At 40.8% G+C, this 20243-nt stretch overlaps 3 protein-coding genes across 5 annotated transcripts; 2 read left to right on the forward strand and 1 right to left on the reverse strand.

Moving 5' to 3' along the window:
- Nucleotides 1-204: 204 nt before the first annotated feature.
- On the forward strand, nucleotides 205-6704 carry mis18bp1 (MIS18 binding protein 1). Of its 3 annotated transcripts, none has more exons than XM_044165980.1 (16): nucleotides 205-1209; nucleotides 1312-1449; nucleotides 1628-1923; nucleotides 2171-2244; nucleotides 2458-2579; nucleotides 2741-2831; nucleotides 3017-3129; nucleotides 3477-3637; nucleotides 3758-3827; nucleotides 3909-4653; nucleotides 4759-4937; nucleotides 5119-5258; nucleotides 5377-5519; nucleotides 5599-5686; nucleotides 5776-5830; nucleotides 6098-6704. In XM_044165980.1, the coding sequence occupies exons 1-16, from the start codon at nucleotides 321-323 to the stop codon at nucleotides 6196-6198; spliced, it is 3405 nt and encodes a 1134-aa protein (XP_044021915.1). In that variant the 5' UTR covers nucleotides 205-320; the 3' UTR covers nucleotides 6199-6704. The 3 variants fall into 3 exon arrangements, with proteins under 3 accessions (XP_044021915.1, XP_044021917.1, XP_044021916.1); XM_044165982.1 differs by having other exon boundaries at nucleotides 5125-5258; XM_044165981.1 differs by having other exon boundaries at nucleotides 3020-3129.
- Nucleotides 6705-7869: 1165 nt separating this feature from the next.
- tpp1 (tripeptidyl peptidase I) lies at nucleotides 7870-15597 on the forward strand. Its single transcript, XM_044165993.1, has 13 exons — nucleotides 7870-7976; nucleotides 8427-8501; nucleotides 9015-9154; nucleotides 9434-9584; nucleotides 10013-10134; nucleotides 10222-10397; nucleotides 10516-10714; nucleotides 11052-11240; nucleotides 11927-11996; nucleotides 12350-12470; nucleotides 12550-12711; nucleotides 12833-12958; nucleotides 13698-15597. The coding sequence occupies exons 1-13, from the start codon at nucleotides 7885-7887 to the stop codon at nucleotides 13836-13838; spliced, it is 1764 nt and encodes a 587-aa protein (XP_044021928.1). The 5' UTR covers nucleotides 7870-7884; the 3' UTR covers nucleotides 13839-15597.
- A 418-nt stretch (nucleotides 15598-16015) lies between these two features.
- yy1a (YY1 transcription factor a) lies at nucleotides 16016-19772 on the reverse strand. The gene is made up of 5 exons (XM_044165996.1): nucleotides 19149-19772; nucleotides 17955-18105; nucleotides 17529-17589; nucleotides 17108-17266; nucleotides 16016-16888 (listed from the first exon to the last, which is right to left on the reverse strand). Exons 1-5 carry the CDS (start codon nucleotides 19645-19647, stop codon nucleotides 16706-16708), a joined length of 1053 nt encoding a protein of 350 aa, XP_044021931.1. The 5' UTR covers nucleotides 19648-19772; the 3' UTR covers nucleotides 16016-16705.
- Between the last annotated feature and the right edge of the window lie 471 nt (nucleotides 19773-20243).

Genomic DNA, 20243 nt, shown 5'->3' on the forward strand with positions numbered 1-20243 from the left:
ACACAAAAGAAATTCAGGAAGGATGAACCAAAGATAATGTACATGAGGGCAGTTATATTTATGTAAACGCTTGAAGGCGATTTCTTTAACTTTATTAGTTATTAGGTATTGATGAGGTAAACTCTTAAGTTTGTTTACCAAATGTTTCGACATAATGAAATAAAGACAATATCGCATCTTTCTCTTGAAGTTAAAGGAAAGGCAAAGGGTTTGCGGAAGTGACGTTTGAGATGTTGTGGAAGTACGTCACAGGTTTCTAGCCAAAGGCGGCAGTGATGGGAAATTTGAATTTTGCGGGCTAGCTAGCTAGCCGCTAGCGTATGCCTCGGATGTACAATAATCTGTTTTCTTTTCCCCAAAAAACCATGGCGTCGTATCATCATTTATTACAACACACGAAACCGCGGTTTGAATCTCCTGCCAAGGTGTTTGCTAAGCTAAAATCCAAAGTGCAGAGAGAAGGGATGTGCGCGACGGAGGGGGGTTTTACAGGCAAGGGTCCGCTGTGTAACGTTAGAGAGAAAAATGGAGCAGGTTTAAAGTCGCCTTGGAAAATAGCAGAGAGCACCTGGATGATCGATGAGCCCAAGGAGAATCAGAGGTTTGGTTCGTATCGCAATGAAGCGCAGGCTTTGACCCTCTCGCCCATATCGAGTCCTCAGAAAACTTTCGGGTACTCGTATTCAGACATTAGCAGCAAGCTTGTGGATGAAATGCCTCCTGTGACAGACATAGGACATGGATATGTACCAAGAAAGAAAGCCTTCCTGGAGTCAACAGCTGAGTCTCGTCCTCTCTCTCTGGTCAACAGAAAACAGATCCTCACAGAGCCAGCACAGATCAGAGACCTAGATGGTTTTAAGGTGACCAGCAGGACTCCAGTAAAGATACAGCCAGTAGAAAAGGACTGTGTAAGGAGTGTGTTTGAGGAGGAATGTGTTCCTCTTGAAGAACTGACGTCTCCAGCTTATATGTTTTCCCCCATGAGGAAGAGGTTGAGGAAGAGAAAATGGGAGCCGCAGGAGTTTAACAAAGTCAGCAGCAGTACAAAGGAGGTTGGTAATGAAGTCATAAGTCAGCCACTTGAAAGGAAAACCTCCAGTGCTTTCAGTGAGGATGACACCCACAACAACACTTGCATGCATCTTAGAGGATTCTCTGCAGACCGATCAGAGAGGAACCAGTTCACTCATGAAGCCATGTTCCCACGTGAGATATTATTGCTGCTTTGTTCTAAATTTAACTCTTTTTTTCCCTGCGTCATCATTTAGGGGAAGAAACTGACTGATGCCTCTTTGCTGTTTTTAACAGGTTGTCAAGTTATTGCGGAAAAAATTCCTCCAATGTCTCCAGCCAAGATGTTTGCTTACATGAAGGAGAGGGAAAGTAAAACAGAGCAGCTGGAAGTTCATAAAGTCAGCAGCAGCACGAGGGTTCTCTTTGATGGCGGTGAGTGTGTTATGAAGTGGACAGACTTGAATCCATCTAACCAAAAGTAAAACATTTAGTTTAAGCTGCGTATGTATGTGGGCATACTTCTTGTTTTGGTTTTTCTATGTCATGTTTGCATTTTATATGCTGCACAACATAGTTTTGTTCATGTTCTCACTTACATTCTTTTCCACAGGTAATCAGTCCAGAGACACGCCTCCCTCCACAGCTCACAGTATGGGTGAGATGGAGGACATTGCCTTCACAAGTGTTTCAGAAAGTGCGGTTCCTGTCAACCGGTCCAGGGTAGAGTCAGCTGACAGCCAATCAGACACAGATCCCTCTGAGGATGCCCTGATTCCTGCTGTGCCGTCACAACCTGTTTTGCTCGAAGACCCGCTCGTACTCAACACGCCACAGATCTCCATACCGAAGAAACACAAGGCTGTGTTCAAGCGCAACAAATGGCCCCAGCGTGCAAAATTCCCAAGTGTGAGTAGAATCTTTAAATGTAAGTCTGTGATAAAGGGGTGATATTAACAGTTAGGGAAAATAAAAGACAGTCTTATGTTGATTAAAAAAATCTAATCAGACCACTGATCAATTCAAGCATCGGGGACCAAAAGGTTTGGATTTGCAGGTGCATTTTAGATCAAATGGGAAATGGAAATCAACTATAGTTTGTCTTATCTTTGACTGTTTTGTCCGTTGTTCCTTATTGTGTTTTCCTCTTTGGCAGGAGAGCGTGATTTACCTCAAAAAGTGGTTCCTGAGGAAGAATCATACGGGCCTCTTTGTTGATGGAATCCACAGGTAAGTGTTTCTTGAGATGTCATGATTTATAAAAATCTGAAGAACACAATGCAATCAAAGCTTATTACAACACATTTATTTAGATTGCTTACTCAGTTACTGTCTTATGAAACAGACATGTTCATGCTTTGGATTCCATATTTTTGTCCAGATAAAGATTTCTGCGTGGTTTAATGTGAACACTGGGATTTTTTACTTGTCTTTTCCACCCAGGGAGGACAACATACCATGGAACAGTAACATCATTGTGGATAGGGTTTCTAATTCTGTGGTGAAGACTGTCTCTGGCAGGGTTTACATCTTGGTTGGCAAAATGAACTTTGATGTTGACTCTGGTAAGCCAGATTCCATATCAGTAGATATTTTCTACTGAGAATATGTTTCACTTTGACAGAAAGAAGGCAAAAATACATAAATAAACTTGCATATAGATGCAAATTTAAATATTGCATGGATTAATATTCTTTTTCTTTTATCTCTCACTTTTTGCCTGCAGTGTTTCCCAAGTGGCTTTTGAAGAAGTTTGTTAATGGTTTTCCTCCAAACTGGAAGGCACTTTATGAGAAGTTTCTGTCAGAGTCAAGAGAGTAAGAATATTTATTTCACTCTGAGGCGACCTGCAATAAGGGGGCTGCCTCCATGCGCTAACTGATACTGATTGCCTTGTCTTTGTGGTTGAAAACCATACTTGCAAATAGTTAGTTGTTAAAATTACCTTTTTATTGTTTTTGTTTTTTTTGAAGAGCTTAATTTTGTGTTGTGTCGACCCCAGCAGAGAAACAGAGAGGAACAGTGTGAATAGAGGTACCATAGCAAAGACAAAATCTGAGGCATCCTCCATCAACGTATCTGTGAAGCGGCACAGGCAAAAGCCTTTGAAGACACGTAAGTACAAGAGAAACGAAAGCAAATAAACGCTCTGTACAAGTACATTCAAGGACAACAGGACCTCATACCCACTAAATATAGTGGATAAGTAAATATGCTTGTGGCCTCCTGCCTCCATCAGAGATTTGTAGAAACCACTCCTTTTCTCCCAGCTTTCTGTTTGGTACATCAATTTGAAAAGGGATTACAGCTCACAGTGACACTGCTAACATGCTGATGCTAAGCAGGTGTAATGTTTAGCATGATTCACCATCTTAGTTTAGTGTGTTAGCATGCTAACATTTACTAATTAGCACTAAACACAAAGTATAGCTGAAGCATGTTTATTCTCTCCTCTTCTCCAGCTGATTCCTGTCCTCCTCCCTCCTCGTCTTGTACAAAAGTTTCTCGAAGTGGTCGCGTGATCAAGCCACCTCTGGAGTACTGGAAAGGAGGCAGAGTCATTCTGGATGCACACATGAATGTTACCATCCATGAATGTTATGATACCTCCATCTGCCAGCCTGTAAGCACCTAAAGTTGAGCTCACATGAGTTACATAATAATCCAGACGGCCAGTTGTTTTGACTGTGTGCGAACAACTGATAGTTCTGATCAATGTGACTGGTTAATCTCTGTCTCGCAGGAGGTCACTACAACAGTATCTGCGAGGGCGTCTCAGAAACCTGCCTGTGTCTTCCTGCCCTGCAGTGAAGGTAAAGATAACTGAGGAGCTGTAGTATTGTGAGATGAGTTATTTGAGTCGCTTGCAGACAAACTGTCCTCTGTGTTTCCAGGCCGTAAGCAATGTGAATCAGCCAGTGACGAAGAGGCATCAGTACTACTGCGGAGGGTCAAGGCTCCACTGCGCAAGCGCAACAGAGCCAAGGTTAACCCTGAAGAGAAGCCCTCTTGTTCACCTGAACCTCCTGTGGAGACACATGGCAGCTCTGAAGAGTGGTCTGGCAGAAGGACAAGGTCCAGCCAAAGGTGTCCAGCTACAGAGAGAATGTCGTATGTGGACACTGTCCCTCAAAAGCAAAGTGAACCTGAAAAGTCTTCAACACGGAGGTCAAAAAAACAGACACATGACACCACAAGGCCTTCGGTGAGAGCCTCAGGGAGCCAACGGGCTGTCCCAGCATCCCCAGAATCTCTTGCTGTTAATGATGAAACATCACAGCATCAGTCATCAGATGATGAGTTCTGCATTAGGAGAAAGAAGCGGGGGAAAGAAGTGCACAGGAAGGGAGGCGCGAAGGTTCTTAACAAGTCGCAGGCAAGTGGGTTTCCATCGTCATCAGAGTCCCCTGAGGAGAGCGGGAAGGAACTGAGGAAGAGAACCAGAGGGGCAAAAAATAGCAATGCTGCCCAAACAAAACATAAACAGAGCAAATGCACCAAGACATCACCACCCACAATGCCTTTGCCAAAGTCGACACAATCCAGCAAAAAACACAAGGCAAGCAAAGGCAGCACACTGAATTCACAACAGCAAGATGAAGACGAGTGGACCGAGGCAGAGCTTATGAAGCTACAAGAGTAAGTTTACATAATGAGAAAGTAGCATTTTGCAGTAACATATGTCTATATCATAACCTTGTGTGTGTGTGTGTGCGCGTGTGTGCGCGTGTTTGTGTTTTCCAGGGCTGTGTCGTACTATCCCAAGCACATGGCAGGTTACTGGGCAAAGGTGGCGAGGATGGTTGGAACACGTTCTGCAGAAGATTGCCACAACCAGCACACATCCCAGGGAACCTCCCAGACTCCCGCCAAAAGAGCGAAGAAACCCAAAAAGGAAAAGGTGGAAGCACCAAAAGATCCAGGTAGAGAAAGGTCTTAGTTTGTCATGTAGATTGTGTAGCCTAAGCAAATTGGTTAAAAGAGAACTCCACTGATTGAGCATTGCACTCCTGTAATATTGTCGGACTCACGCCGGACAATTTAAAAAAACAAACAAAAAAAAGTCAAAATCTGCAGAGGTTTGACAAACTATAATCTGACTAGTTACAGATCATCCCGTGATATCTGCCCGAGTGGGTACCTTAAAGAGAAAGCAGCAGGTGCGTCAGTTCCTGGAGGCCATGCCCAGAGAAGATGTTGATGACGTTTTCAGCTCTGCATACATGCAGAATAAACGGTTTGAGGTTTGTTTCTTTCTGCTTTTGTAAATAATGCAAAAATAAGAGGTTTTATGAGTCTCCATCTAGTGATCATCGGAAGGTGAGCGATAACTGTTCCCCTTGTGTCTGTCTTCATGGATAGATCCCCTCAATGTGTCCGAGTGATGACCATGACTTCACATTGTCAGATCTAGAGCCCCTGACCCCCAGGTCGACAGGTTTCCCCGAAGTTAAGACTCCTCAGTGTCTGCATATCACTCCTGGCATGATGGGCTCCCCAAACAGGTGAATGACGTCTGCATTCTAGCTCGTAAGAGTTGATTACAGTACAATAACTTAACTTACCTCTTTATTGATTTCAAAGGACCAACAATGACAAGTACGTCTATCAACTCCAGAAGAGGATGAAAAAAAGTCAGTTTAATGTCTGCAAACAGGCTCCTCCATCAAAGGTACTAATTCACAAGGGTTGTTTTGATCTTGAGGGACGTGGATTATTATTTTGTATTGGAAAAATAATTTCCTTCTTTGTTTATTTCAGAGCTTCACACCCACGCCATCAGTTAAACGAACAATGAGAAGATGTGGTAACACAGGTAGGTTTCCTGAGAAATGTGCCGGTGCCACTGCTTGTGTAGTGGAGGGGAGGGACAAAATAACAGAAACACCTTACGATACAAAACAATACCAGTTTGAAATTGAATGCTTGTATTGTATTGACACTGGTAGAGTTTAACTTGAAGTTCATTATTAAGGCTGTAGTAGATTTTCAGAAATGAGTTGAACACATTTCAAAAGCTGTAATTGAAAGCAGTTATTGCGACGTTTGTGTAACACAATCCGTTTCTTTCCTTTTCCACTAGAAAATGATACCTTTGTTGTTTGGGAGATGTTCCCGGGAAACGATGGAGCGCTGTCTGAAAGCGGAGAGGAAGAGGATTTTTATTTCTCAGACAATGACTGATTGGAGCTGAAACATCATATCACTTTTTTTTTTATCTAAAATTATTCGCATGAATTAAAGCCAATGGAGACAGAGGAGAGATGTGACTTTTTCCTTGTTTAACTCCTCAAATGTGAACAATAAAACAGTTGCAGTTTGGCTCTCCTGTCTTTCACATGTAAGAGTTGTTGTTTTTTAACATGTAAACTCAGGATTTGATCTCATCAGTGTGAAACAAATGCAGGATATGATTGCTAATTGGCCAATGCAATTGATTTGCAGCTTTTAAACACAACCTGCAATGGAATGTATAAACACATTTTTGTTTTGAGACAATGTGGCCTGTTTAAGTTGTAAAGTTAAATGTAATAGTTGTAAATTGTTTTACAACTTTAATATGCAACATGCTGTCAAAACAGTTGTGTTGCTGTCTTCCAGTTTGTCCCTATAAATATAGTTTTTGTTTAAAGTTTTAGTCCCAAAAGTCAGTTGTAACCATACTTTTAATAAACATTCTTTAAGTCTTAGTTATGGTTTGTTTGTGTTATTATATATTTAAAGAGAACAATTATCTAAGGGAGTGGTTCCCAACCTTTTTGGCTTGTGACGTCTCAAAGTGAAGCAACATCTATTTATAAGCTAATCACAGGTTATGGTACTGCTGACACGAATGATGATGTGAGAAATTCCACTAAAGAAGGATTTTTCCTTCTCAGATTGTTTTATTTGAAGGATTCTTAGAGGCCTGAAGAGGTTTAAAAAAACAAAAAATGTGAGAAAATATAGGAAAATAAATTTTGTGTAACAAAAGTATTATTTTCTTTGCTCACCCCTTTAATCACCTTGAGGCCATCATCTTGGGGATCCAACTCCCAGGTTGGGAACCACTGATCTAGGGTCTGACGATATTGGAGACCCAGGACTTGATTTGTCTCAACCTTCCTAATATAAGTTTTACTGATGGGTGTATGTAGGTGGTTTCCCAAAATTCCCTCTGATTGTTGTCAAGGACCCCAGGAAGACTAGTGACCACTTTGTGGAAGCAAATGGGGATCCAAATAAAGAATGGCAATACAGTTAAAAGACAAAGAGTGCAATGTTCTCCCCTACTATGGATATGATTGTTTCACTAAGTCCTTGTGTCTTTGTGCTTAAAAGAGTGTTTTTAACTCCCCATTTGAAGAGGCACCTTTCTCCTCTGAGGAAAGTGTCTCCTCCACATTAATTAACCTTTTGTTATCTGTGCCCCCACCTGCAAAGGGAGGACCACCTCTAGGCAGCAGATATGCATTTACTTATGAGGTCATTATTATGGCACTTTCTTCTACAGAGGCCATGGCTGCATCTTGTGCCCTGGTCTCTGGGGTTTCTGCAGGATATCTGGTTGGATCACTCAGTTCTGGGATCTGTTTGAGTTGTTATTCGTTCTGGGTCATATGTCATTACAGGTGGGTTTGGAAAACAAAATGATATGACATAAAACATGGATGTCCTGGATTTGACACACAGCACCACACACAGCAGGAGTCATGGCTCTGCCCAATAAAGCCAAACATGGTAGAGAAGGGGCGGCTGCTGCTGACAATATGTTGCATAAAAATGTTAAATGTAAAAATGAAACGTGGCTGAATGTGTCCGGAGCAAAATGAATATACTGCACCAATACTGGGGGGAAAAGGAATTTGAATAACACAATCACGTGAAACCATGTCACGTGACCGCTGCGTCAATAACAGCCTGCCCACCAGACACAACCTGAGTTTAGACCACTGTACAGCCGGGGACACGATGAACACACTGTGAGTGCTTTAAATAAGTTCATAGTTGTGTATTTTCATAAAGATAAGTAGGACAGAGAGGAGTCAGATAACGCTAACTCTTTCTAACGTGACTTGTAATGTAGCGCACAATGTGTAGCCTACTTTTTGTTTTTACCGTTTGTGTTGACCTAGATAGCTGCCAGCTAACATAGCAGGTTAAAGTGTTCACATAACGTTGAGGCTACTGTAAATAACAACGTGTCTTTTTGTTATAAATGTAGTTAGCGAACCGTGTTAAATGTGTTTATCTGCGCGTTGAGAAACGCGTTTAATTTGACCTGCTAAGCTAAGTCACATTGAGACTTTGTTTTGTTTGTAACCCTGAAATGACACACTGGACTAACGACATTTCCTGGTTACATGTATGTGTGTATGAACATCCGCATGTGTACATTTTATTCTATAATGTTTTGTTTCTCCTTCCACCAGGCTGACCTTCTCCATCCCCTTGTTATTCAGCTCGTTGGTCTGGAGTGGATATCTGGAATATGACCAAGATGTCTTGTGAGCACATCCACTTTAAGAGCCATTTTCTTATCTCTGTATCGTTTATTAAATCATGTTTGTATATCTCCCTTTTATACATTTTGAAATTCAAGCCTTATTGGCTTTTTTTCATAGATGCAGATCAGTCCTGACAGCCCAAATGTGCAGTAAAGACCTATATAAAAGGGAAAATCACTACAACAATATTATTTGATAAGGAGTGTGTGTAATTTGTCTGGAAAACTGTCCAGTGTTTTGCAGCCCTTGTCACTGTGCCTAGTATGTGAGTAACTAATACCTTGGTGGCTTTTGTTTTCAAGCATGGCTCTATATTCAGTGCTCAAACTACTGTGATGCTTCCGAACGTTTAAAAGAAGGTTCAGTTAACTGTACAATCACAAAGTAATCAATTCACTTGAAATTCAACAGGTCGGTCAGTAGCTATATATTTGGTTTCACGGTGATACGTAGGTAACGTGAAGCCTCTTTTTTTAAGTAAAAGATCATGAAAGGTTTTCCCTCTTTCCTCAGGATACCAGAGGACTGGACTCATGTGGGTCGGGTCGACTCCACCGAGGAGCTGGAGCTGACCTTTGCCCTGAAGCAGCAAAATGTTGACCTACTGGAGGAAACACTCAGACTGGTGTCGGACCCTGACTCTGCACAATATGGTAGGGCTCTGTCTCATAATTGCCGGTTGTCCTCAAGTAACCCTAAAACTTTAGGATCTAAAAAATCTGCATACACTTGTTAAGCTGAGATGCTCAGTGTGGTTTGTGCGTCCACTTTTTTCTAATTCTGTCCTTTTTATAATGTGCAGCATATAACCAGGATATGAACTTAACTGTTCTGACTTAAAAACAGCCTTAAGTGATGAAACAAAAGCCTTTTCTCAACTTTGACCTCTTTCTATACTACAGAGTGACAGAGGACTGTTTTGTCCTCCACAGGTAAACACCTCACGTTGGAGGAAGTATCCTCCCTCGTGCATCCGTCTGAACTGACCCAAAAGGTGGTGCATCACTGGCTGCAGAGTCATGGGATTACAAACTGCCTGACTGTTCACACTCAGGATTTTTTACAGTGCACCATGACTGTAGAGTAAGCATATCTTTTTAAGCAACATTTGTTCTGCTTACTCAACAGTAATTTTAACTTGCTCTTGACACAGAAAAGCACATTTTCTGCTCAAGTTCCCTCTATGTGTAAACCATGCAAAGGCCATGCTCTTATCTCATGAGATGGTTCCTCTTTCTGTGGCTATTGGTTAAAATCAAACTAGCTTTGAGCTGCAGGCTTTTGAAATTCATAAATCTAGGCCAAGGTTATTGGATCTTAAAAAAACGAACACCTTACACTAAACCCCAACCCCTGATAACACAGCTTTACTTACTGGTAGTAGTTAAACAACTGCACTCATGGAGTCAAAATCAGTTTTGCATACAAGCCAATGAGTTTCTTAAATACTTATCACCTGGAATTGCATATGTTGTAGACATTTAGGCTGTGGTTGATTTTTGTGTATTAAGGGTTGCAGAGACACTGCTTCCAGGCAGCAAGTTCCACCGTTACGTCAGAGACGGCCATTCTCTGGTGAGGTCTTCAGCTCCGTACTCTGTTCACGATGATGTTCACCAGCACCTGGACTTTGGTGAGAGCCATTTCTATAGCTGTAAAATGTTCAGTTGTCATCTGTGATTCTTGTCATATGTGTGAAACATTTTTTGTGTTTCCACAGTTGGAGGGCTTCACCGCCTCCCTCCTAAAGAGCAGGACCTCAGCAAAGCCTCTTCTAAAAGGCAGTCTAAGGCAGGGGTGCACCTGGGAGTGACTCCCGCCATCTTGAGGGTTCGCTATAACCTGACAGCAACTGATGTGGGAACAGCTCAGAACAATAGCCAGGCAGTAGCTCAGGTGTGACCTTCTCAGAATAAGCTCATAATAAAACGCAAAGTGTTGCTGTTAGACATATGCACATTAGCTTAAACATTGTAATCCCACCATAACTTGGTGGACTTTTTCACTCTTGTAGTTCTTGGAGCAGTATTACAGCCCTGCAGACCTGGCTGAGTTCATGAGCATGTATGGCAGGAGCTTCCAGCATCTCTCTCAGGTGGACCGGGTTGTAGGCACTCAGGGAGGAGGGAAGGCTGGTCTGGAGGCCAGTCTGGATATAGAGTACATCATGAGCACAGGGGCAAACATCTCCACATGGGTCTTCACCAATCCAGGTCTGTATGAGTGAGTGTGAAGAACTGAAAGGAGAACTTAAAAACGATAAAGGCCTTCTGACTTTCTCTCTTAGTTAAAATAATGATGATGGTAAATCTAGAGACACTAACCATAATCAAATTCAGGCCAAGTAAAAGAAATATCAAAGTATCAGGAGTTGAGCAACTAATAGGTTTATGCGATGGGAAGTAAAACAGCATAAAGCTAAAAGTAATAGAGGATTTAAAAATGCATTGCTATAATTAGGCATAGTCATTTTTTGGCTTGTTGTTACAGTCTGAACACCAAAATTTAATATAAGAACTCACACCATCACATTTCTTCATTGTCCTTCAGGTCGTCATGAGTCCCAGGAGCCTTTCCTCCAGTGGATGGTTTTGCTCAGCAACATGTCTGACCTGCCCTGGGTTCACACGATCAGCTACGGAGACGATGAAGACAGCCTGTCTGCTGCGTACATGATGCGCATCAACACAGAGTTTATGAAAGCTGGCGTCAGGGGAATCTCTTTGCTCTTTGCTTCTGGTCAGTAAGAAGGAAATATGCAGAACCCATGTCTTGTACTTGTAGCACACAGAGACATTTAAGAACATTCAAAAACAACACCTAATTGTTACTTTGTCAGCAAAATGACAAAGCTAACAAATCCTTCGTTTGTCTACAGGACAGTTTCAGCCTGTTATCTTGTCATTCCTGTTACACGCAATGACTGTGACCTCTCACTTGTTTCTGGTTTAGTTTTGAATCCATCTAGTCCGGCCAGTAAATAACAAATTCCTGTTTTCAGTGGTACAGGACACATAAGACAGTACTTCAACAAATGGGGAACCGTAAGCTTTTTGTAACCGCTTGAGAGAGAACAGATGACGTAGCAAAAATGAAAAAGACAGCCTTGGTCTCTTTGGCAACGTGTCAACTTACTTTGCTCCATTACTGTACGATCATTATCTCACTTGAAACATGAATACACTACCATTGTTTTAAATAAACACCCATGACGGCCTGGTGGTTCTAGAAAAACGTGTTTACATATTACCGTTTGGCCACTGGCTTTTTCCACAACTCACAACAATACTTGAAAGACTGCCATCTGTCAGGAAGATATGCTGCATTGCATGATTACCTCTTACATCATCTTTAGTCACTCTGATCTTGTTTAATGAGTATCTATTACATCATTCTTTATCTCTGTGATCTTGTGTCATGTTCAGGTGACAGTGGTGCCGGATGCAGACATTTGGGTAAAGAGAACTCCTTCAGGCCAAGTTTTCCTGCCTCAAGGTAAAACATTTCTACATTTCTGAAAGTAAGCCAGTTTCTGCACTGATGCTAGTATAGGTTTGGACTGGACTGAGGGCATTTGTCTCATGTATTGGTGATATGGGAATCTACAAAGACATATGGGTGTTGAAAAACTGAACAAAGAATTATCCCACAGTAAAAGGTTGATCCAGTGCCACAGAAGTTTATCAGTACAGCCAACCCTCCTCGTATGTACTGTAGCATTCCAGTGCAAGGCGAGTCTATTCTTGAAATTAATCCAAAGACAAATTCAAACACATGTCAGATGTAAGGTAAAGGTTTAGGAAAAGCACTAAACATCTAACGCTCCATGCTGTGCTTCTTGTTCCCAGCCCATATGTGACTACAGTAGGAGGAACCTCATTCAAGAACCCATTTAAGGTCACGTATGAAGTTACAGATTACATCAGTGGAGGAGGTTTCAGCAACATCTTCAAGATGCCTGACTACCAGGTAATAATATCTGGTCATCAGCTCTTTTAATGCTCAATTATTGCAGTGTCATTGATGCTGTGTGTTTGTGTTCCTATAGGCCAGTGCAGTGGATGCGTATCTGAAGACTGTAGCAGCAGCCCTCCCTCCTCAGTCATATTTCAATACCAGCGGCAGGGCCTATCCAGACATGGCTGCCCTGTCTGATAATTACTGGGTGGTCATCAACAGAGTACCCGTCCCCTGGGTGTCTGGGACCTCGGTAAAATATATCTAACTTGACTATACTTTTTGGTGAATAGAAAATTAACAGCGTGACGGAACACATAGATACTGCCATACAATGATTCATTGCATCTCTCATTGATTGATCTCCCTCCCAGGCGTCAACCCCTGTGGTCGGAGGCATGATGTCTCTCATCAATGATCAGCGGCTGCTAAAGGGCCTGCCTGCCCTGGGCTTCCTCAACCCTCGCCTCTACAAGCTCAAAGGACAAGCCCTATTTGATGTAAGTCAAGTTATTACTGTGTTAAAGTAAATCTTTTTTTCAGTTATCCCTTAAAGCTTGTTTTTGGACTTGATTTGTTTTAGCAATTTTTGGAGAGTCATGTTCTTGCTTTGCTGAGATTTAGTCTCTTCAAAGATATTTACTTACACTCAGTAGCCACTCTATTTAGCACACCTGTACAATCTATTGCAATTGCAAAACAACAGCTCTGCCATAAGTTTTTGTTGACATTGTCAGAAATGTAAATTCAATTGCTTATATTGAGGTCATAGTTAAAGGAGCTGTTGTACTGGACTGCATTACATTAAGAGGTGTTTCTAATATTCTGCCCCCCTCATGTGTATATAAATGGGGAGGACAAAATATTAGAAACATCTTAATGTAATGCAGTTCAGTGCAACATGTCTAACTATGACCTCAATGCAAAAACTATATTGATTATAGGCTTCATAAAAGTAGACTTTATGGCAGAACAGTGGATTGCATTAGATTGTACAGGTGTACCTAATAAAGTGTATACAAAAAAAGTGGCCACTATTTCAAAAGCATTTTCACCTATGTGTTCAAAGTTGATGTACAAGTGAAAATTACACAACATAAACCCAAGGACTCAAATTGTAGAACTTTAATTCCTTCTTGAGGCACACGATCCAAAATAACTGCAGTAGAAGAAAACCCTTTTGCAACACATTTTGTAGTGATGGTCTGGTTCCTGCATGCTATGCATCCTTGTCTCCAGGTGACTGAAGGCTGTCACCTGAGCTGTCTGGACGAACAGGTTCAGGGTAAAGGTTTCTGTGCTGCACCATCATGGGACCCTGTTACAGGCTGGGGGACGCCAAACTACCCTGCACTTCTGGCTGCCCTGCTAGCTGAGTGAAAACCATGCAGTTCAAGTTAAGCCATCAGGGCAGTGTCTGCTCTGAGAGCAGGTACTATACACACACATCCAAACTCTTGGTACCTGATACCAAAGGCAGGATGGTGAAATGGAGGGAAAACAATGCCTACACAGATTTATGCCTCTGTTTTATTCTGTTCATTTAAGGTTGAAACGCTATGTTCCAGTCTTCAGGATTTTTATGTCGTCATCACTTTCAGGATACTCTTGACTCCTTTTCAGTATATTTTATTTCCTCCAAAAGGCTTTAAACTGTTTCCTTTAAATACTTTTAGGTCAGGGATAGTGTGGTGGTTTGGGATTTTGCTACACTGCAGCTGCCTGTTTCTGCTGTTCACTGCATTTTAACTGACCCAGATTTCTCTGTGAATCTCTTAAATTTACAGGCAGATGGGTGTTAACAGTAATCTCACGCCTTAAATTCATGCCGCTACATATACACAGCAATGGGAAGTGTGGGTAAACTGGTTGCTATGCATAAAGAACATAAACATACTAAAATACACACATCAATCACCTCTTAGATGTGCACATAGGCCTATTCTAATATTTTTGTATATTAATACAATGTTATGTCAATCTAATCTATATACCAGATGCAATCATTTCACCAGATTAAGGCAATTTAGCATGTAATTAGATACAGGTTTGGTTTGTAATAAGACTGAGCTTTGTGTTTTGCCATACTACACTGCAGGGATGAGTGAGGCACAAGTCACCTCATTTAATAACAAATATACTGTACTTGCATGCAATTCTAAAAATGTCACTCATGGATTTGTAATAAAACAGGAACATACAGTATGTGGTTTAAGATTAACAGGACCTTTTTAAAACTTGAGTTTACTTTGGTTTGTTGCTGTTTGCTCTGCAGCTATGAACTAATCAAATGCACTAATATGTGGGTTAAAAGTGATTCAGCAACCTACCCACCAGCATTGTTGCACTTGTTTTTACCTTTTTAACCATGTAAATTCTCAAATCAGATGTATTTAATGTGCGAAAGACTGCCTGTGTGTTTGTGAAATTATTAAAGCTGGATTTTTCTTGGAAATGTCAGTTGACTGATTCAAGAAAATGAAAGCTGAATGCTGCAGTTATTAGAAATGAACCAGATGCTTAGTGTTGTGCAAAAGAGAATGCAATGGAAAGAGCTGAATCAACAAAAAAAATATCACAACTAATTTGATTAATGCTAAATCATGTCTTTTTTTTCTTCTTTTTTTTTTTTTTTTAAGCAAAACTGCCAAATATTTCCTAGTCTCTGCCTCTAAATTGTGAGGTTTTTCAGATTTGATTATGTCTAATGTGACAGTAAGCTTAACATCTTTGGGTTGTTGGTTGGACAAAACAAGCAATTTGAAGACATCACCTCGCGTATTCACTATTTTCTGACATTTTATAGAGCAATTTTGTTGCAGCCCTAAAATTGTTTCTACTGAAGACCTGATTGTAACAACTAGTAACAGTTGAGATTGCAGCTGGCAATGACTATCTCTTTAAAAAGATAGTATTAGAATCAAACCTTTTTCAATGCAAATTTTTGCTGTTCCCCCTGGTCTGTGTTTCTTATGTCAGACAGAAACAATTAGTTGACAGTGTGTTCAAATCATTGTTACACAACTAACCAGCTGTAAGATGTCACTTTAAAGCTGCTTAATTTAAGTTTTAAGATGTGATAAAATTGTCAATCATGTATATGCAATACACTGAAAAATAAAAGTACCTGAATTTTTCACTTCCTTGTTGTTTTTCCCTTTTAACAAAAGAGGAAATGTCGTTCAGTTCAAGCAATCACAAATACTGTTGACACATTGTCAACTATTAACTGCAAATGTGAGGCGTGTTATGAGCTTCAAGAGAACATCTACCTTTTTAAAACACTACTTATATTGTCGTATTGAATTTAACAGCTAGGTTAATATTAACAGATCCACCGCCTCCATGGGCTCAAACCTAAATGTTTAAAATGATATTCTTATATATAATTATTCTGAATAAGAAAATGCTCCATATCCCAGTAAAAACACCACAGGTGCTGTAGTGACCCGAGTTTCATTATTCACGGCTCCATTATTAATCTCTAAATTACATTGCATTTAAAACAGCTAAATGTTATAAAATTAAACACGTGAGATGACAAATGACACTTCGTATTGGTGGTGCAAGGGGGAAAAACATTTTAATCAGTGATCACTATTGAAAAATCACATGGCTATTATCTACATGATTCTGATATTGCGTTGTACAAAATGAAAATATGCAAAGACCACCCAATTCCCCCCTCGAAACATTCACATGAAGAGGAAAGGGGGAGGTAAAACAAACCGTGAAACCTCTTGCATGAAGAGCTACAGGGACAATCTTACTACATACATTACCACAGAGCTTATGTCAAACAGTGTACAATATGCACACTTGGGGAAAGTACAAAATTGAAAAGGTGTCATTGTGGAGGATCAATGAAAATTTGACATCTATTCCAAAAACTTTTTAACTGGCTGTGTTAAGGTATAAATACGTTTTTAGGTGCAGATCCATGAATTAACATCTTCACAAGAAGAAACCATAAATTGTTCCATCCAGGTAGCGACAAAGTAGGGTAGGATGCCTGAGGGGGTTGGGGTTCTCACAAGTTCCTTGTTCAAACCTCCATATATATATCAAAAAGTTTGAGAAAAGGTCATTTCTCAGTTTATACCTTTTATCTACAGATGATACAAAGGGGACTTCTTATCTCACAACAAAGCAGGACACGGGACATTAGTTTGTCAAGGAGCGGAGATACGGGACAAGTCCTCCAGTGTATGCTCTCGTTGTTGTCGTTAGCCGGGTTTAGGGCTGATTCACTGGTTGTTTTTGGCTTTGGCGTGTGTGAGGATGTGAGACTTCAGGTTGGTTGACTGGGCAAATTTTTTGTTGCAGCCATCAAAGGGACACACATACGGGCGGTCTCCAGTGTGAATACGGACGTGTGTGCGCAAATTAAAGTCCAGAGAAAACCGCTTGCCACAGCCCTCAAATGTGCACTGGAGACGAGAGAGACTGAGTTAATGTTGCTCCATGTCTCAGCTTGGCTCACAGATAAACTGATCATATCATTTTTTTAAAAGGCAGGCATTACAGATGACAATAACAAGGTTTGTATATAACTGCTCTGATAAATCTAATAAAGCAAAGTATAATTCTGTAGCTTTTTCCAGCTGAAGGAAAATAAAGGGTGACACGCAGAAAGTGAAGAAACTCACCTGGAAAGGTTTCTCTCCTGTGTGTACGAGTTGATGCCTCTTCAGTTTTGAACTCTCGACGAAGGCTTTGCCACACTCTGCACAGACGTGCACACGAGGCCCGTGGGTATGCAAATGCTTTCTCATTGCTGAGTTGTCCCTGAACATCTTGGTACACCCCTTAGAGGGAGAGAAACAAGATGAAGCTAGTCACTCTGGAAATATTTACTTTACAGTGTAAATTTAGCAACTGAATCACATCGGCTCAGAGTGCTTAAATGTTCCTTATACCAATGTAATGGATGCATGTAAGTTCTCAGTAAGGTAATATCAATAATAAAGACATACAGTACAACTGAGTAAGCTTCTGTTCATGTATTTAACCATCATCTTTTGCACAGTGCTGTACAAACTGGTGTAATAAACAGAACGCTGCACTCACCTTGTGTGGACAGGCTATCGTCCTGGGTGCATCATCTTCTTTTACTTTTCTTGGCTTCATTCTGCAACAGAAATAAAAGTGGTCACATCATTATAGACTGTTCACACAACTATCTACACTCCTGAAACAGATAAACACTAAGGTTTTTTTTACTTAAAAAAATAAAATAAAAAAAACTTGTGTGCATAATGGGATAGGCCACACAGTCATTTGATTCCATATTATATTGTGCTGGTTTAACCATATGAATTGCATTACTTCTTTCACTTTTGCACAATCACATATTTTAATAATGTTCCTCTAACTGGCTTTTAGTGAAGCAAACCACTTTCTCTTTTGAAAACTGTTGCATGAATACATTTCATTTATTATGGCCCACCGAATTTGGCTCGCAATCATTTTGTCTGGGTGAACATCAATACTTACCGTGCAAACTCTGCCAGCTGTTTGGGGTCTGACAGGTCAATGCCTGGTATGCCTCCAGGAGGAAGCTTCTTCCCTGTCATGTATTCAGAATAATCTGGAGGAGAGTTTTCACCAGAGATTTGCTCCTCATGGTCTATGTCCTTCTTGTCATCTGAATGAGAGGGACAGATGTGTTGATAATTAAAACAGTACCAGAACATGTGGAACAAACTGATTAAAGCCATTTAGAGCTAAACCTTTATCACATCACCCCCACCCTCCCATTATTTCCAGCCACTCTCCACTGTTACTTATTTACTACTAATAGAAACACATGATAGAAAATACAGGTTTGGGCTTGAACGTCTGTATTCAAAACACTTACTTTGTGGACACAGTCACCAAATGTGTGATGGTGCATTTTAACGTAAATAGTGGGTAGTATTTTCTAAAAAATATATGATCGAGTAATAAAAGGGTTAAACGTTTAGTATTTTGTCATTTACATTCCTTTGCAAAAATATCAAAACTTTGAACAATCTCCCTGGAAATAGCTTTAATCTCGCTCATGATGCTGAAATGGTATGGGAAGATTCACACTGTCGTGTTTACAAGCATGTACACTTACTTACACTGGAAATACAATTGAGAAACTTATTTTTTATTTTTTGGACGTGTCACCTTTTAAACCATACAATGTTTTATATAGCCACTAGGATTTTTTTAAATTTTAATTAAATCATGCTTTCCGTGGCCAATGCACAGCACTACCAAGCTGAGGAACTACTTTTGGATATAGGAAATAGTTCGCTTGAACCATATGAACATATAAGGTGTGTTTAAGCCTCGGAAGTGTAAAGTATGAGGGGTTCCTGAAGGCACCACCACCACAGTTGAACTGAACTGCGCCACAGCGGCCTAGCGGAGCCAGCTGCACTCGCTCCCACTCTCGCCGCCATCTTCGTCGGCCAAATAAACGCCATTTTTTCGGGCCGCCATACTTTCTAGACCGGGGAAATATGGCGGCGCCCATCGACACATAAAACATGGCTTCCCATAAAAACAAAAACATTTCAAATGAAGTTTAAGTGGCTCCGAGTTGGGAAATAACTCCTACTTTAGCGGAGGACAAGGCCCCAACTGGGCCTAGTCACACGGCACACACGCTGAGAACAAAGCGGGGGACCAGCTTGCAGAAATTCACTCTGAACTTACCTGATGCCCACATAGTAACTGAAAACTCCCCCTCCAAAGTCTTTATCTGGACCTGCTTCTGTTCCCATTTTCTGCCCATTTCTCCCCCGCTCAGGTAGCTCTTTTTGCCCGCTTTCTTTCCGCTTCCAGCCTTCTTCATCCGGCCTGTCGACGAGCTTTTCCCGGCGACAGTAACGAGAGTCTGTTCGATAAAGTCCTCCTCCACGGCGGGTACTGGGATGAGGATTTGGTCCTCAAAACCGTCATCCGTGTGCAGTTCAGAGTCATCCTCGCCCACCACCTCTTCTCTTGTTTGCACCAAAATCACCTCTTGGTGCGAATGAATCGAGTTGGGATCGTCCGCGTCAAGAGGCTGTAAGGCGATCATCGGCTGGTGTTCACCGTCGTCTCCAACAACTGTTGTCTCGATTGTCTCTACTTCGATTTCGTGCAGTTCCACTATTTCGGCTGGCATTTCTGACCCATCCGTTTCTATGTACAGGGTGTCCCCTGATGCCATGATCAATTTTGTATTTCCTCCTAACTACTTGAATACTATTTTTTTTTTTACACTCTCGCTTTCCCTCCTGTCTACACTCAGCCTTCCTCCTCCCTCTCCAACAACAACTCCACACTCCTGTACTCTCGTCGCCAAAATGCTCCAGTTTTGAAGTCTCGCGTGATTTGGATAAAAAAAGTCCCGTTAAAATGTGTAACTCAAACATTACCTGTAGCGTTTTCTTTCTTTAGCGTATGAATTTATGGTCATAAAGATATTGAAATGAATGTAAATCTGTACGTTATCAATTATTTGTATGTAGAATTTCGTATTATTATTACATTATATAATTATTAATCAGAATATGTATTAATGCTTCACATTAATGTCTGACAACTCAAGCTAATGTAAATGAGGACGAACCATTACACCTGAGTCTTGACAAACATTTCAGCTTCTTTATTTGTACCATTTAATATGTCATTGCAAATTAAGATTGCATAAATATTACTTTCATTATTGAATAATATGCCGGCTATTTGTTTGATTAACTGCTTGGTCTATAAAATGTCACAAAAGTGTAGTGAAAATTATAATTTCCCAGAGGCCAAAGTGAC

The sequence above is a fragment of the Siniperca chuatsi genome, linkage group LG15 (assembly GCF_020085105.1).
Source record: "Siniperca chuatsi isolate FFG_IHB_CAS linkage group LG15, ASM2008510v1, whole genome shotgun sequence".
Lineage (NCBI taxonomy): Eukaryota > Metazoa > Chordata > Actinopteri > Centrarchiformes > Sinipercidae > Siniperca > Siniperca chuatsi.

Excerpts from the sequence above, each read along its gene's own strand:
- mis18bp1 (XM_044165980.1), top strand. The coding sequence starts at position 321 with ATGCCTCGGATGTACAATAATCTGTTTTCTTTTCCCCAAAAAACCATG. Across the intron at positions 2,832-3,016 it reads TTTCTGTCAGAGTCAAGAGA|CAGAGAAACAGAGAGGAACA; the intron begins GTAAGAATATTT and ends TGTCGACCCCAG. Across the intron at positions 4,654-4,758 it reads GAGCTTATGAAGCTACAAGA|GGCTGTGTCGTACTATCCCA; the intron begins GTAAGTTTACAT and ends TGTGTTTTCCAG.
- tpp1 (XM_044165993.1), top strand. The coding sequence starts at position 7,885 with ATGTCACGTGACCGCTGCGTCAATAACAGCCTGCCCACCAGACACAAC. Across the intron at positions 9,585-10,012 it reads CAGTGCACCATGACTGTAGA|GGTTGCAGAGACACTGCTTC; the intron begins GTAAGCATATCT and ends TTGTGTATTAAG. Across the intron at positions 12,712-12,832 it reads CCTGGGTGTCTGGGACCTCG|GCGTCAACCCCTGTGGTCGG; the intron begins GTAAAATATATC and ends TCTCCCTCCCAG.
- yy1a (XM_044165996.1), bottom strand. The coding sequence starts at position 19,647 with ATGGCATCAGGGGACACCCTGTACATAGAAACGGATGGGTCAGAAATG. Across the intron at positions 18,106-19,148 it reads AGTTACTATGTGGGCATCAG|ATGACAAGAAGGACATAGAC; the intron begins GTAAGTTCAGAG and ends CCTCTCATTCAG. Across the intron at positions 17,267-17,528 it reads CGATAGCCTGTCCACACAAG|GGGTGTACCAAGATGTTCAG; the intron begins GTGAGTGCAGCG and ends TCTCCCTCTAAG.